General features: G+C 42.1%; 1 protein-coding gene across 1 annotated transcript; it reads right to left on the bottom strand.

Moving 5' to 3' along the window:
* Nucleotides 1-1,316: 1,316 nt before the first annotated feature.
* On the bottom strand, nt 1,317-15,322 carry LOC106594712 (uncharacterized). Its single transcript, XM_014186109.3, has 3 exons — nt 14,985-15,322; nt 8,306-8,516; nt 1,317-4,942 (listed from the first exon to the last, which is right to left on the bottom strand). Exons 2-3 carry the CDS (start codon nt 8,496-8,498, stop codon nt 4,089-4,091), a joined length of 1,047 nt encoding a protein of 348 aa, XP_014041584.2. The 5' UTR covers nt 8,499-8,516; nt 14,985-15,322; the 3' UTR covers nt 1,317-4,088.
* Nucleotides 15,323-17,243: the final 1,921 nt, after the last annotated feature.

Below are 17,243 nucleotides of genomic sequence, written 5' to 3' on the forward strand. Positions count from 1 at the left end.
CTACCCGTAATTCCCGTTCTCCTCAGTCTGAGAAAACACTGAGAAAGGTATGTGTCGCAGATTACTCCTGTGTAGAAGTCCATGAATTTAAATAGATTTAAGCATTCCAATGGTAATGCTATGGGTATTGTTATATGGGAGTGTGAGACTATTGAAACTATGTAACTTTCAGAGTTTTATCGTTATTGATATCGTTTTACAGAGTGCTGAAAAGTATTGCAGTTGCTAGCTAGCATGTCTTTCTGTGATGCAGATGGTTTGCTGAGCTACCGACGTATGTTAGCATTGCATTATGGGAGATGTAGAGAAAGAACAACTTGTCAGATGGTGCCTTGGAGACTGATGTATTCCTGTCTTGTCATAATACCATTGCAGATCTATGTAAAAGCCCAAAATAGACAGCTGTGGTGTCGGTCTTCATTTCTTGGTTTTTCTTCTGTGGTACATATAAAGACCGCTACATATACACAATTCCTGGAAACTGAAAATGTCTCAGTTCTGCCATGGCCTGCATTCTCAGACATATCACCCATTGAGCATGTTTGGGATGTTCGACAGCATCTTCCAGTTCCCAGTCATGTGAAATCCATAGATTAGGGCCTAAGGAATTTATTTCAATTTACCGATTTTCTTATATGAACTGTAACTCAGCAAAATCTTAGAAATTGTTGCATGTTGCGTTAATAATTTCCCAGAGACCGGGTGTGGTAAACAGGTTAGGTACAGTGAGACTTTTTGTAAAAGGGCTTTATAAATGAAAACATAGCAATTTATTTACCTACGTGACAAAGGGCCAACCAACTTGCTGGTAGAGAATGCAGTGATGAGTACAGAAACTGTCTGCCGTAATAAAGAGCAGTGCGCTATGATAAACTGCATCTAACTGCATTGTTATGTTACAGCCTTGTTCTAAAGTGGATAAATAAAACAATTCCTAGCAATTTAGACACAATAATACACCATAAAGACAAAGCGAAAACAGGTTTTTAGAAACCTTTGCAAATGGATAAAAAAATAAATAAATGGAAATACCTAATTTACATACGTTTCCAGACCCTTTCCTATGAGACTTGAAATTGAGCTCAGGTGCCTCCTGTTTCCATTGATCATCCTTGAGATGTTTTTACAACTTGATTGATTGGACATGATTTGGAAAGGCACACCTGTCTACATACAGTGCATTTGGAAGGTATTCAGACAACTTCACTTTTTAAACATTTTGTTACATTACAGCCTTATTCTAAAATGGATTCAATCGTTTTCCCCCCCTCATCAATCTACACACAATACTCTAATCCATAATGACAAAACAAAAATAGTTTAGACATTTTTGCTAATTTATTACAAATAAAAACTGAAATATCACATTTACATAAGTATTCAGACCCTTTACTCAGTACTTTGTTGAAGCACCTTTGGCAGCGATTACAGCCTCAAATCTTCTTGGGTATGACGCTACACGCTTGACACACCTGTATTTACGGAGGTTCTCCCATTCTTCTCAGCAGATCCTCTCAAGCTCTGTCAGGTTGGATGGGGAGCGTCTCTGTACAGCTATTTTCAGGTCTCCCCAGAGATGTTCAACCGGGTTCATGTCCGGACTTTTGGCTGGGCCACTCAAGGACATTCAGAGACTTGTCCCGAAGCCACTCCTGCGTTCTCTTGGCTGTGTGCTTAGGGTTGTGGTTTTGTTGGAAGGTGAACCTTCACCCCAGTTTGAGGTCCTGAGCACTCTGCAGCAGGTTTTCATCAAGGATCTCTATATGTTGCTCCATTCATCTTCCCTCGATCCTGACTAGTCTCCCAGTCCCTCCTGCAGCATCATGCTGCCACCACCATGCTTCACCATAGGGATGGTATTGGCCAGGTGATGAGCGGTGCCTGGTTTCCTTTCATCAGACTAGAGAATCTTGTTTCTCATGGTCTGAGAGTCCTTTAGGTGCCTTTTGGCAAACTCCAAGTGGGCTGTCATGTGCGTTTTACTGAGGAGTGCCTTGCGTCTGGCCATTCTACCATAACGGCCTGATTGCGTCTGGCCATTCTACCATAAAGGCCTGAATGCTGCAGAGATGGTTGTCCTTCTGGAAGGTTCTCCCATCTCCACAGAGGAACTCTGGAGCTCTGTCAGAGTTAGGGCTGTGGTGGTCATGAAATTTTGTCAGCCGGTGATTGTCAAGCAAATAACTGCCAGTCATATGGTAATTGATCGTTAATTAACAAACACATTTCGCATCTCCTGGCTTCCACACATAGCCTACAAGCCACTGATGTAGACCTTTGGAACAACTACATTTTAAAAAGTCTAATACATCCATTTAACATAGCCTACATCACAATAAATCCATTATTTATTTTAGACAGGTCTAAAGAAACATGATATGAATAAAATGTAGTCTATTTCAGAAGAACAGAATACCATACTCTGTAAAAGTTGTCCTTATGTTAGGTCCTGATATGGCTGTGGGCTACACTAGTTCATTTAGCAGACAAGATTTGCTTAGAATTCCGTGTCATTATTTTTTAAATTATTTTATAGTATGACGAATACAATTGAACACAGCTTAAGCAAGTTTAGTTGTGATACAAACGTTGGGATATATGTTCTGATTTTTAATACATTCTAAGCCTGCATGATGGGACTCTAATGCCGATTTGAAAATAGTTGCAAGCTGCACACACTTCATCAGTCTCTCATTCAAAATTTTGACAAGCACTTGATATTCTCATCAAGCCTCGAATTTCCCGGCGACGTCCCCCCTTGTGTGGCCGTAATGCATCATGGTGCCCTTGGGCTGAATATAACAATTATAATTCCCTTCTCCCAGCTGCCGTGCGCCGAAGCACCTCTCTTACATGGCTCTCTCGGATATCTCAATTCTTATTAGCAAACGCCCGTCACGTGATCTGGTCCTTCTCACAAGAATTTCAGCTGAGAACTAGGCTACAAGTGAAGACCGATACATCGGGGGACGGAATTGCGCAAGCCCCTCTTTTTAGAATTCCGAGGCGCATATTGAAGAACTTAGAACGGTCCACATTTAGCCTACTTTACGTCAACCAACAAGATGAGTAGGCCTAACAAACAGCAAAAGCAATTGCCTATGTCAATCTACTATCCCCCATAGTACAAAAGTTGACCTATTCTATTGGTCAATTTGTCCTTCTGTGCAAGAAATAAATATTCCAAACATACTCTGGGACAGTTGTGGGATGCGATTGATCCCAAATTAATACAACCACTTGAGGCTGATGCAACAGCTCAGAACGCTTAGCTTAAAAATGTTCAACTATTAGGCTATTTCGCCACATTATGAGCGTAGGAATGCACAAACGGCAGTAGGCTATAAGAGCCAATGTTACAAAAATGAAATCAATTAGCGGGAAAACACTTCTCGAAGCGACAGCAAATGCCATTATGCATGTAATGCTTTTTTACAAAAAGGTGCATTTTTATTGGTGAAAATGATCTTCCCCAAACTTGAAAGTCACGGGCAGCCTATGTATGCCAGTTAGGCTCTCCACCAGTTATAAAGCAAATTAATGTGCTTAATTATAAGAAGTTATTTCGCTACTTTAGTTGTGATACAAACCTTATGAAAACATATAGGCCTATGGGCTGGGCTTCATGAGGTGTGCGACTATGATTTGAAAAAGTCACACAAACAAAAAGGCAAACGCTGTTTCTTGCCTTACTGCACGAGCTGGGCATTATCCACAAGTGACAGTGCATCATTCACAAGTGACAGTATATCATTCACAAGCTAATAGTCACCTATCAGACTATTCTTGATTTAATGTTGTCTTTACATCTACTAAATAATAACTGTGTGAAATTAGTTTTGATTTAGAATGGACCATTATCATGAAGTGTTTGATTAGCTTTTGGATTACATTTGCATTGATCCCAGAGTGATTAGAGATTAGAATGCTGAGTACTAGGCAGTTAAGCAAGTTTGGTAGGCTACTAATAACCATCAGCTGCATCAGCGCTTGGAGAAGCCTAATTACTGTGACTAAACGGTCACGTGGAATTTGACTGCCATCATGACCCCCAGTGTGGCAGTAATACGGTTACCATAACGTTCTTGTCACCTCCCTGACCAAGGCCCTTCTCCCCGATTGCTCAGTTTTGCCGGGCGGCCAGCTCTAGGAAGAGTCTTGGTGGTTCCAAACTTCTTCCATTTAAGAATGATGGAGGCCACTGTGTTCTTGGGGACCTTCAATGCTGCAGAAATTTTTTGGTACCCTTCCCCAGATCTGTGCCTCGACACAATCCTGTCTCGGAGCTCTACGGACAATTCCTTCGACCTCATGGCTTGGTTTTTGCCCTGACATGCACTGTCTACTACACCACTTTTGTCCTCCTCTCCCTCAACTTCTCTCTTTTCCTCCATATTGATGTCCCTCTCACCCTCCTCCTCTTGGACAATTACATTGAAAGCACAGGCAGGCTTCCCTCCAATGGGTATTCTCTCATGACTTTTAAGACTTCTTAGCTGAGTGAATCCCTCCCCACACTGAGTGCAGTGATAAGGCTTCTCTCCACTGTGTGATCTCTGATGATTCTTTAGGCCTCCTGCGACACGAAAACTCTTTCCACACAGAGAGCAGTGGTAAGGCTTCTCCCCTGTATGTATTCTCTCATGTTCCTTAAGGCTTCCAGAATGATTGAAGCTCTTCCCACATTGGGTGCAGTGGTAAGGCTTCTCTCCACTATGTACTCTCTCGTGTCTCTTAAGGTTTACTTTCTCACTGAAACTCTTCCCACATGCTGAGCAGTCAAAAGGTTTTTCTCCAGTGTGTACTCTTTGATGATTCTTCAGGTTAGTTGAGGAACTGAAACTCTTCTCACATTGAGGACAGGGGTAACTCCCACAACCAGGTGGTAGTATTGATTCTGTGGAAGTGGGCTCATTGACTGAGTCTGGGTTGGGGATCTCTCCTGTAAGAATATGAACAGATATAGGTTAAGAAACAGACAGAGGAACAAAGGCTTTAAGTTTAACAATGTAGGATTAACAGAGTATTGAAATAATACTTTGCAAGGGGCTTGTTGCATTGCACATAGATAATGCCATTGTCAAATTACAATGCATTGCGCAATTTTTAATTTTTTTATTTAACCTTTATTTAACCAGGTAAGCTAGTTGAGAACAAGTTCTCATTTACAAATGCAACCTGGCCAAGATTAAGCAAAGCAGTGCGACAAACAACAACACAGAGTTACACATGGAATAAACAAGCGTACAGTCAATAACACAATAGGAAAAAAAAGTCTATATACACTGCGTGCAAATGGCATGAGGAGGTAAGGCAATAAATAGGCCATAGTAGCAGAGTAATAACAATTAAGCAGATTAACACTGGAGTGATAGATGAGCAGATGATGTGCAAGTAGTGATACTGGTGTGCAAAAGAGCAGAAAAGTAAATAAAAACAATAGGTGGATGAGGTAAGTAGATTGGGTGGGCTATTAACAGATGGACTATGTACAGCTGCAGCGATCGGTTAGCTGCTCAGATAGCTGATGTTTAAAGTTAGTGAGGGAAATTTAAGTCTCCAGCTTCAGCGATTTTTGCATTTCGTTCTAGTCACTGGTAGCAGAGAACTGGAAGGAAAGGTGGCCAAAGGAAGTGCTGGCTTTGGGGATGACCAGTGAGATATACCTGCTGGAGCACGTGCTACGGGTGGGTGTTGTTATCGTGACCAGTGAACTGAGGTAAGGTGGAGCTTTACCTAGCATTGATTTATAGATGACCTGGAGCCAGTGGGTCTGGCGACAAATATGTAGCGAGGGCCAGCCGACTAGAGCATACAGGTCGCAGTGGTGGGTGGTATAAGGGGCTTTGGTAACAAAACGGATGGCACTGTGATAGACTGCATCCAGTTTGCTGAGTAGAGTATTGGAAGCTATTTTGTAGATGACGTCGCTGAAGTCGAGGATCGGTAGGATAGTCAGTTTTACTAGGGTAAGTTTGGCGGCGTGAGTGAAGGAGGCTTTGTTGCGAAATAGAAAGCCGATTCGAGATTTGATTTTGGATTGGAGATGTTTGATATGAGTCTGGAAGGAGAGTTTACAGTCTAGCCAGATACCTAGTTGTCCACGTATTCTAGGTCAGAACCGTCCAGAGGAGTGATGCTAGTTGGGCGGGCGGGTGCGGGCAGCGAACGGTTGAAAAGCATGCATTTGGTTTTACTAGCGTTTAAGAGCAGTTGGAGGCCACGGAAGGAGAGTTGTATGGCATTGAAGCTCGTCTGGAGGTTAGTTAACACAGTGTCCAAAGAAGGGCCAGATGTATACAGAATGGTGTCCTTTGCATAGAGGTGGATCAGGGAATCACCCGCAGCAAGAGCGACGTCACTGATATATACAGAGAAAAGAGTCGGCCCAAGAATTGAACCCTGTGATACCCCCATAGAGACTGCCAGAGGTCCGGACAACAGGTCCTCCGATTTGACACACTGAACTCTATCTGCGAAGTAGTTGGTGAACCAGGCGAGGCAGTCATTTGAGAAACCAAAGCTATTGAGTCTGCCGATAAGAATACGGTGATTGACAGAGTCGAAAGCCTTGGTCAGGTCGATGAAGACGGCTGCACAGTACTGTCTTTTATCGATGGCGGTTATGATATCGGCAATGGTCGGTAGCCATTTTTTTGGGGCACTCGCATTACCTCTTACACATAAAGAAGTCTGAGGGGTATACTACAAAGCAGAATCAATGAGTTAGCCAGCTAACTTGCCTAAATATTCAGAATTAACATTTTATTCAACATCCAAAAACATATGTTTACATTTCTTAACCTGTTGGGGCTAGGGGGCAGTATTTTCACGGCTGGATAAAAAAACGTACCCGATTTAATCTGGTTACTAATCCTACCCAGTAACTAGAATATGGATATACTTATTATATATGGATAGAAAACCCCCTAAAGTTTCTAAAACTGTTTGAATGGTGTCTGTGAGTATAACAGAACTCATTTGGCAGGCAAAACCCTGAGACATTTTCTGACAGGAAGTGGATACCTGATGTGTTGAATTACCTTTAAGCCTATGCCATTGAAACACACAGGGGTTGATTAATGTTTTGGCACTTCCTATTGCTTCCACTAGATGTCACCAGCCTTTACAAAGTGTTTTGAGTCTTTTACTGTGAGATCTGACCGAACAAGAGCCTTGGAACAGTGATGGCCGATTAGACTCTGGCGCGCGAGTTCATGTTGGGTACCCTCGTTCCAATACGTTATAAAAGAGAATGCATTCGTCCACCTTGAATATTATTCATGTTCTGGTTAAAAAAGGCACTAATGATTTATGCTATACAACGTTTGACATGTTTGAACGAACGTAAATATATTTTTTCCCCTCGTTCATGACGAGAAGTCCGGCTGGCTTAGATCATGTGCTAACAACACGGAGCTTTTTGGACATAAATGATAAGCTTTTTTGAACAAAACTACATTCGTTATGGACCTGGGATTCCTGGAAGTGACATCTGATGAAGAGAATCAAAGGTAATGGATTATTTACATAGTATTTTCGATCTCTCCAACATGGCCGTTTGTCTGTATAGCAAAGCGTATTTTTCTGGGCGCAGTGCTCAGATTATTGCAAAGTGTGATTTCCCAGTAAGGTTATTTTTAAATCTGGCAAGTTGATTGCGTTCAAGAGATGTAAATCTATAATTCTTTAAATGACAATATAATATTTTACCAATGTTTTCTAATTTTAATTATTTAATTTGTGGTGCTGACTTGACTGCCGGTTATTGGAGGGAAACGATTTCCTCAACATCAATGCCATAGTAAAACGCTGTTTTTGGATATAAATATGAACTTGATAGAACTAAAAATGCATGCATTGTCTAACATAATGTCCTAGGAGTGTCATCTGATGGAGATTGTAAAAGGTTAGTGCATCATTTTAGCTGGTTTTATGGTTTTGGTGACCCTGTCTTTGAATTGACAAAACATTACACACAGCTATTGTCAATGTACTCTCCTAACATAATCTAACTTTATGCTTTCGCCGTAAAACCTTTTTGAAATCGGACAACGTGGTTAGATTAAGGAGATGTTTATCTTTCAAAGGGTGTAAGATAGTTGTATGTTTGAAAAATGTGAATTTTGACATTTATTTGGTTTCAAATTTGCCGCTCTTGAAATGCACCTGCTGTTGATAGGGTGCACCACGGGTGGCACGCTAGCGTCCCACATAGCCCCAAGAAGTTAATGAACCAGAAAATCAATGGTTATTTTGGGTTGTTCAACTCTCTGAACCAAAGTGGATGTTAGCCTGAATTTACCTGAGTGAACAGAGTCCCTGTCCTCCTCTCGCGCTTCCGCCTCCCCCTCATTGATTTCTCTCTCCTCCTCCTCGTCTTTGACAATCACATTGAGTTCCACTGTTTGATTGCAGTCCCCCAGCTTCACTGACAGCAACTCTGGACCCCGCTGTGAGCTTCTCTGGGCTGGAACACCACAACCTGGTTCAGACATGGTAGGCTGGAGGTGGATCTAAAAAAGAGGAGACCGAAAGAGTTCAGGGTGATTTTCACAAACCTAGATCGTGGTATAGCTCCAGAAAAGACAACAAAAGTGTATCTAAGCCAGCTAACCACACATCCCGTCCAGCAGGAACCCATTTTCCATAAAATAAATATAGAAATGACGGTAACAGCCAGTCAGATTAAGCTATAAGTAAAGAAAACCACTGGCTTTTGAGTACAAGCATATTCAGTTCAAATTCATTACTAATATCTGATACACTCAGTGATTGAAATTACCACCCCATCCTCAGTAGCCTATTCAAACATTCGCCTATAAGCAACACAAGCATTTTCTTACCACAAAATCGCCTGGCTATTCAAGTTGAATAGATTAGGGGCAATTCCAAGGTAACAGAGTGATGCTGAGACACAGAGTTGTCACTTTAAAAATGTATGAAAAACCAATGAATGCAAAGTTAAACAAACCATACAACTCCATGGGAGCACAAGGACTATTTCCACTGAACATTCTATAAGGTTAAACAAACCATACAACTCTATGCACAAGGCCTACTTCTAACAATTTCCACAAACAGCACAAACCATCATTCTGTTACCAAACTTTGTATCTGCACCGTTCTTCAAGTCAATGTGTTTTTGTATCATTTTCAGTCTTAATTGTTAAAAGTAGTTTAGAAATGTTTGGTTTAATTCCATCCGTTCATATGAAGTGTAAGAATGATGAACAATGTTCATCCACTAGGAGCAGTGGTATAGTGTTGAGAGATGATTGTCAACACAACAAAACAAGAGCAACAGTATGGTGTCTTTAATAGTCAATGTATACAATCACTCACTGTGATATAGCTTCCCACTGGTAACACTCAAAATAATTAAAGAGCAGTGGACTGTTTTATCAAACCATCAGCATTAAAACACTCAATAATAAAAAAGTAGCTTTCCCAAAACCACATTCAAAATTCAGCAAGGTGTAAGAAAGTATTTCACACTCAGTAACCAATAACACAAGTTGGTGAAATATTAAAACAGTCATTCAACCATAACCTTGTAGATAATCAACCTTAGATTGTCAGATAAATGGGAGGCCCGTCAGGAAGTCCACGATCCAGTTGCAGAGGGAGGTGTTTAATCCCAGGGCCCTTAGTTTAGCGATGAGCTTGGAGGGCACTATGGTGTTGAACACTGAGCTGTAGTCAATGAACAGCATTCTCACGTTCCTTTTGTCCAGGTGGGAAAGGTCAGTGTGGAGTGCAATAGCGATTGGTCATTTGTGGAACTGTTGAGGCAGTATGTGAATTGGAGTGAGACCAGGGTGTCTGGGGTGATGGTGTTGATGTGAGCCATGACCAGCCTAGAGATGTGAGTCCTACGTGGTGGCAGTCATTTAGACAGGTTACCTTGGCATTCTTGGGCACAAGGACTATGGTGGTCTGCTTGAAACACGTAGGTATTACAGACTGGGTCAGGGAGAAAATGTCAGTGAAGACACTTGCCAGCTGGTCAGCGCATGCTCTGCGTATGCGTCCTAGTAATCCGTCTGGCCCTGTGGCCTTGTGAATGTTAACTTATTTGAAAGGTCTTACTCACATCAGCTATGGAGAGCGTGATCACACAGTTGTCTGGAAAAGCTGATGCTTTCATGCATGGTTCAGTGTTGCTTGCCTCAAAGTGAGCATAGAAGGCATTTAGCTCTTCTGGTACGCTTGTGTCACTGGGCAGCTCGTGGCTGGGTTTCGCTTTGTAATCTGTGATAGTTTGTAAGCGCTGCCACATCCAACGAGCGACAGACCCAGTGTAGTAGGATTCAAACTTGATCCTGTTTTAACGCTTTGCCTGTTTTATGGTTTGTCGGAGGGCATAGCAGGGTTTCTTATAAGCGTACAGATTAGTGTCCCGCTCCTTGAAAGCGGCAGCTCTAGCCTTTAGCTCAGTGCAGATGTTGCTTGTAATCCATGGCTTCTGGTTGGGATATGTACGTACAGTCACTGTGGGGACAACATCGTCGATGCACTTATTAATGAAGCCGGTAACTGATGTGGTAAACTCCTCAATGCCATCAGATGATTACCGGAACATATTCCAGTCTGTGCTAGAAAAACAGTCGTGTAGCTTATCATCCGCTTCATCGGACCACTTCTGTATTGAGCGAGTCACTGGTACTTCCTGTTTGAGTTTTTGCTTGTAAGCAGGAATCAGGAGGATGATTTGCCAAACGGACAGCGAGGCAGAGCTTTGTATGTCTCTCTGTGTGTGTGTGTGTGTAGTAAAGGTGATTTAGAGTTTTGCACAGGTGACATGCTGGTAGAAATGAGGTAAAACTGATCACCGGCCACTAGGTGTGCCAACTCTGGATGAGCATTTTCTTGTTTGCTTATGGCCCTATACAGCTAGGCGAGTCACCATTAAGTTTGCCGACAACACACAGCGTGGTGCCAGGACAACAACCTCTCCCTCAACGTCAGCAAGGCAAAGGCGCTGACAGTGGACTACAGGAAAGGAAGGGCCGAACACGCCCCCATTCACATTGACGGGTCTGTAGGGGAGGGGTCGAGAGCTTCAAGTTCCTCTGTGTTCACATCACTAAGGAACTATCATGGTCCAAACACACCAACACAGTCGTGACGAAGGCACGACCATGCCTCTTCCCCCTCAGGAGGCTGAAAAGATTTGGCATGGGGCCCTCAGATCCTCAAAACATTCTACAGCTGCACCACTGAGAGCATCTTGACTGGCTGCATCACCGCTTGGTATGGCAACTGCTTGGCATCCGACTGCAAGGCACTACAAAGGGTACTGCGTACGGCCCAGTATATCACTGGGGCCGAGCTCCCTGCCATCCAGGACCTCTATACCAGGCGGTGTCAGAGGAAGGCCCGAAAAATTATCAAAGACTCCAGCCACCCAAGTCATCTCTGCTACCGCACGGCCAACAGTACCGGAATACCAAGTTTGGCACCAAAAGGCTCTGGAACAGCTTCTACCCCCAAGCCATTAGGCTGCTGAACATTTTCTTCACCATAATTAAACTAATGATCTTCAGCTAAAATGTGTTAATAATCTGCTTCCGTAGTCAGAACTATCGATATATTCCAGCTCATGAATTTCCTGAATAGCTGTATTTGCAACGGTGGCTACTTCTTATCATCACAGAGTTTACACCCAGAGGAGCGTCGCTGCTCATTTTGCATCCCTTAAAGAGTAGCCAATCAGCCTAAATCCAATAGATTTTTCATATTGGACACAAACTTTGTGTTCAAACTCATCTGTTTTGTATGCTATAGACTCTAGTGAGTAGACTGGACCCTGGTTTTATAGACACACAATCGATTATGTACGGTGCAATATTTATGTCCAATATGACAAACAAGTGGATTAAAGCTGATTGGCCACTAAGGGCCGCAAAATGAGCAGCGATGCTCCTCTGGGTGTAAACTCAGTGGACTTGGAAACTAAAAGTGCTCCTGAGTAGAATGGACCTTTTACTGCAGCACAACGTACAGAAGATAAGAGTACACACACAAACAACACTATTGAACATTTAGCATTGAAAAAAATATTTTTTTAAAAAAAAAATCCCATAATATCTTAAAGAATAATGAAATATTTTATATATGATAACAAGTATAAAATATATCGATAATTCAGCACTAATTATTAATTTACAAAGTATACCCAGAGAGGAAGAGAGAGGCCCAACTCGGCTGCAAATCTGTCTCCCTCCAGCAGGTGGCGTTTCTCATTTCGACCACCAAGCAGGTTTTGTATGGAGGTCAATGAGAGTGAGTCGAATTTGGTCAACAAAAAAAGCAATGACTTAACTGCTACACTAGATGTATTTGATCAAATAAATGTTTAAGTCATTATGACTTAAACAACCCTCAAATATTCAAAAACGGATTACAATAATGAGAAGAGGCCACCAATTCAGAGAGCTAGACAGACGTTTTACGGACAAACACTCCCATTATTAGGGCGGAGAGACGCATCTTGTCAGTTTATCAATAATGTTTGGTAAACATGACGGGACTCTTATTCTGAAGGATTCCAAAAGATCCATGATGACAACCGGTCAAAGAAGCGAGTTGACGGAAATGGCGACTGTGCTTGGATCTGAAAGCGTGACAAGTGAAGTGTGTGACAATGAATGGAAAATTGTGAAATCAAAGAATGGATCAAAACGGGCAAAAGTTGTAGTAGAAGACAAGGACCGGTCCAATAAGGCATTTCTTATTGTACTGCATTTTTTGGACAAGGAGGTTCATTTGGGAATTCCATTTTTAATACTGAGGACTGTGAAGAAAGCAGTGGGAAAGGTGCCTACGTCAGAAGTAACCTGTATTGATCTTCGGAGTAAGGCGCCTGCCAAAGGAGTTATAGCTGGAGTCTCATTGGATATAGATGACGAGTCCCAGGAGTGGTCAGTGCACGTCACCTGACCCGTATGGTGAATGGAAGGAAGGAGAAAAGCCTGTCGATATTATTGTTGTTTGATGAGACTCTACCTGAATATGTGAAGCTTGGTATTGTGAGGTATGCGGTGAGAGCATTTATGTCCAAACCATTATAGTGTGGGAATTGTAAAGGATATGGTCAAATGTTTGCAGATGGGAGAAGTATGGTATTAAAGAATCTGTGAATGAAAAATGTTGCAACTGTGGTGGGGATCCTACTTCCTTGAATGTCCTGTTAGGGAGGTCGAGGTGTCAAGGATCAGGGCTGTACAGTGGATCTCCTATGTGGAGATGATGAAGAGAGCCGAAGGGGCAAGAGTGTTGAAGATATGGTGGTGGATGCATTGCAACCAGTCGCTAGTGTTTTAAGTCAAATCGAGTTATCTGGATACACTTATTGTAAAGAAAGTGGATTGTGGGCATTTATAGCCACAGTGATTAATTGTACAGCACAAGTGTCTAAGAAGTCCAAGAAGCTGGATATCATTATATCTGCAGCAGATATGTTATCGGGTCTCCGAGACTTCACGGCAGAAGCACTGCAAGGACTATTGTCGCTAGGAAATGTCCCGTCCTCACAGGAGTCTTCTGAACCTGTTTAGAAGTTTAGTGACCTTTTTTTCTTCTTTAGTATTATTTTTATTTTATTTTTACAGGAAAGTAGGTTGATTTTGTTAAGCAAATTTCTTTTATGCAAACTATTATATAATAATACCCGGATCCTTATCATCCACCCCACAGGTGGTGGCGGAATGCACATCTAATTGTTGAGAACGCCATTATACCATAGAAGATCCATGACCTGGAAATACTTAGTTATTCTTGCCTACGTCATAGAAAGAACAACGAGACAGATATTTCACTGGATGTATAAATATGAAGCATCGGCTTGGTGGTTCAACTCAAGCCCACTGGCGGGCAGTGGGAGAAGATGGAACAAGATGGATTTTGACCTACATTCTGCAAATTGTCTCTATCGTTAAACATTTTCTCTCAATACAGTTCTGTTCCCAAAACTATAATCTGTTATGAACAGAGTTGACCAAGTTTTTTTTTTTTTATGTAGGAGTGAACGTCCAATTGAGTTACTGCGCATTTCACAGAGTAGGGTTCCCTAACGGAAATATGCAGATATGTGCTAGAACGGGTCAATAGGATCTCGCTAGCTCGTGCTTATTCTGCCCATTATAATCTGTTCCCATTTGAAACGACAGGCTGTGGTTTATATTGGTTTAGTTATAACAAATCTTTGGCCTTATTATTTTGATGGAAACCCGAATTTTGAGTCTTATCTAGACATTCCTTCTTAATTTGCTTTGAAAACGTTATGGAAAAATGGTTACGCCTTGATCACGTCACCACCATCATTGCATTTTGGTGCACCAGAAGTACATTAATTAATTTAACGGAACAATGCGTTTGCTTTGCTTTGCAGTGCGTTCTGTGTGGTGCATACGTTGAATTTATCGAACGTATGCATAAGTGTATGCGTGGACGGCTTGGCAGAAATGGTAGCTGAAGGTTGATCTTCGTTACACACATAGCCAGATGATGCTGTGTACCATTTTGCGCAATGACACTGTAGGTTTGTTCAGGGGATTAACTGTTTGCATAAACCGGTAGCCGGGTAGTTTAGCAACGGTTAGTCCTAATTTTTCTAGCTAGCTACCGAGATAGGTTAGTTATAACACAAATATTTGTGGCTAAACAATGAGCAGCCGGTTAGCTAGCTAGCCAATTCCTCGCTACAGTCATTTTACTCACGATGAGTCGACAGCTGGCTAACTATTAAATAAATGTCACACTTCAATCGTGACCCTGAAATAAAAAAGTTTGCATGTTAGCTAGCTACACGAACGGGAGATGTGTAGCTAGCTAACTGGCTAACGGCTAGCTAGCTGGGATAACAACAAAGCCAGGCCGCGGCAACCACTGCCGTTTCATCATTGGATGCGTTGGTTTACAGACCGTGCTACAAGCAGAATTTAAAAGAAAAAAAGTGTTAGAAATTAGTAATAGGTTACCTGGAACTGATTTCCTGTAGCTAATGTTTGGCTGAAAAGAACTTCAGGAAATGGTTAGGTCTCGTAGAGCAAGCGGGGAAAATGTATCCACTTTCCGAGTGAGTTTGGTCTGGATTATGAGATGCTGCAGGAAATGTTCGTGAGCGTTGTATCAGCGGTGTCATTGTGCATGTTTTACCGGCCTCTGACGGAAAGAAGTCAGGCAAAACTAATGCAAATAGCTTTCAACCAAAACAAGACAGCTATCATTACATTCTATCTGCAGTGTGATGTTATATTATTACAGTGTATAGCATCTGTTATCCTTATTTATTATCATAATGTTACTATACTGACTTGTCAACGATAAATACAATCTACCAACAAAATACACTTTCAACGAAGAAGAGGCATTAGACAGTAGCCATGAAGTGCCATTTAGTGCTTTGAAAGGCTGGTCATGGCTCACAACAGCATACCGTAGACCAGGTATTACAAATGTGATTCACATTAATAAACAGTACATTTATATTTTTTCCCCCCTCGCCCGAGGAGCCTCGTTTCACTGCCAAAAATACAATTAAACCATCGAGTGTTCAGCGAAATAACAAAATGTCAAATACAGGTAGCCAAGTCAAATAATTAACATCACATTAACCGCTGCTCTCTCGCGGTAATTCCACTAACGGTCCGTGTGTAGCCAAACGTAGCTGCTGCTCATGTTGGTATCTGTACTGACGGCGCAAAAGCCACGACAGGGAGACATAGTGGCTTGGTAACGCGCGTGCAAGCAGTTGCACCCGACGCCACTTGGGTACACTGCAGCATTCACTGAGAGGCTCTTGCTGCCAGGGGGGAATGCCTGACAGCTTGAAATACGTTTGACACTACAGATTTTTTTTTTTTAAATTTAGTTAAAGGCCCCTGAACTTGTGTATTTTATGCACTATGCAATGATACGGGCAGCTACCATGTAATGCTTTTACAACATACAGAAGTGCGGTGGTTATCAAGGGGCAGTGTTGACACGTTTATTTGAGAGATGAGCTTAAAGTTTTTACTGACCATAATCACTTGTCTGACCGCTTGCATGATGACGAGTTTCTCACACCACTGGCCTATCTGGGAGATGTTTTTTCTCACCTGAATGATCTGAATCTAGGATTACAGGAACTCTCCGCAAGTGCGGGACAAAATTGAGGCTAAGAAGTTGGAGCTCTTCTCTGTCTGCATTAACAAGAACACACAGGTCTTTCCATCATTGTATGATTTTTTGTGTGAAAACTCAAGCTTACGGACAATGTCAAATGTGATTTAGCAAAGCACCTGAGTTGGGTGCGCAATTACACAGGTACTTTCCCGAAACGGATGATGCAAACTGGATTCGTTATCCCTTTCATGCCCTGCCTCCAGTCCAGTTACCGATATCTGAACAAGAGAGCCTCATCGAAATTGCAATAAGTGGTTCTGTTAAATTGAATTTGAAATCAGAAGGCACTGCTAGATTTCTGGATTGGGCTGCGCTCAGAGTATCCTGCCTTGGCAAATCGAGCTGTTAAGACACGGATGCCCTTTGCAACCACGTACCTATGTGAGAGTGGATTCTCGGCCCTCACTAGCATGAGAACTAAATACAGGCACAAACTGTGGAAAATTATTTAAGACTGAGCCTCTCCAATACAACCCAACATTGCAGAGTTATGTGCATCCACTCAAGAACACCCTTCTCATTAACCTGTGGTGAGTTATTCAGTTTGATAAACAAATAAGGCTTCATATGTAAGATGGTTAAATAAAGAGAAAAATGATTGATTATTGTTATATTATTAGTTGTGCCCTGGTCCTATAAGAGCTCTTTGTCACTTCCCACAAGCCGGGTTGTAAAAAAAATAAAACACACTCATTCTTAAAAAAAAAAAAGTGCTGTATAGTGTGTGGCAGGCTTACAATAATGACAAAAAACAACATTTGAGAGTGACCCTGGTGCTAGTGGGGGTACGCAGCTGGAGGTTGAATGTTTGAAGGGGTACGGGACTGTAAAAAGTTTGGGAACCACTGCCCTAGACCCACTCCAGTTTGCATACCGCCCCAACAGATCCCCAGATAACGCAATCTCAAATCGCACTCCACACTGCCCTTTCCCACCTGGACAAAAGGAACACCTATGTGAGAATGCTATTCATTGACTACAGCTCAGCGTTCAACACCATAGTGCCCTCAAAGCTCATCACTAAGCTAAGGACCCTGGGGCTAAACACCTCCCTCTGCAACTGGATCCTG

The sequence above is a fragment of the Salmo salar genome, chromosome 02 (genome assembly GCF_965601325.2).
Source record: "Salmo salar chromosome 02, fSalSal1, whole genome shotgun sequence".
NCBI lineage: Eukaryota > Metazoa > Chordata > Actinopteri > Salmoniformes > Salmonidae > Salmo > Salmo salar.

Bases quoted from the DNA above. Each gene is read 5' to 3' on its own strand.
- LOC106594712 (XM_014186109.3), bottom strand. From the start codon at position 8,498: ATGTCTGAACCAGGTTGTGGTGTTCCAGCCCAGAGAAGCTCACAGCGG. The intron at 4,943-8,305 runs GTAAATTCAGGC...ATATTCTTACAG, and splicing joins CAGGGACTCTGTTCACTCAG to GAGAGATCCCCAACCCAGAC.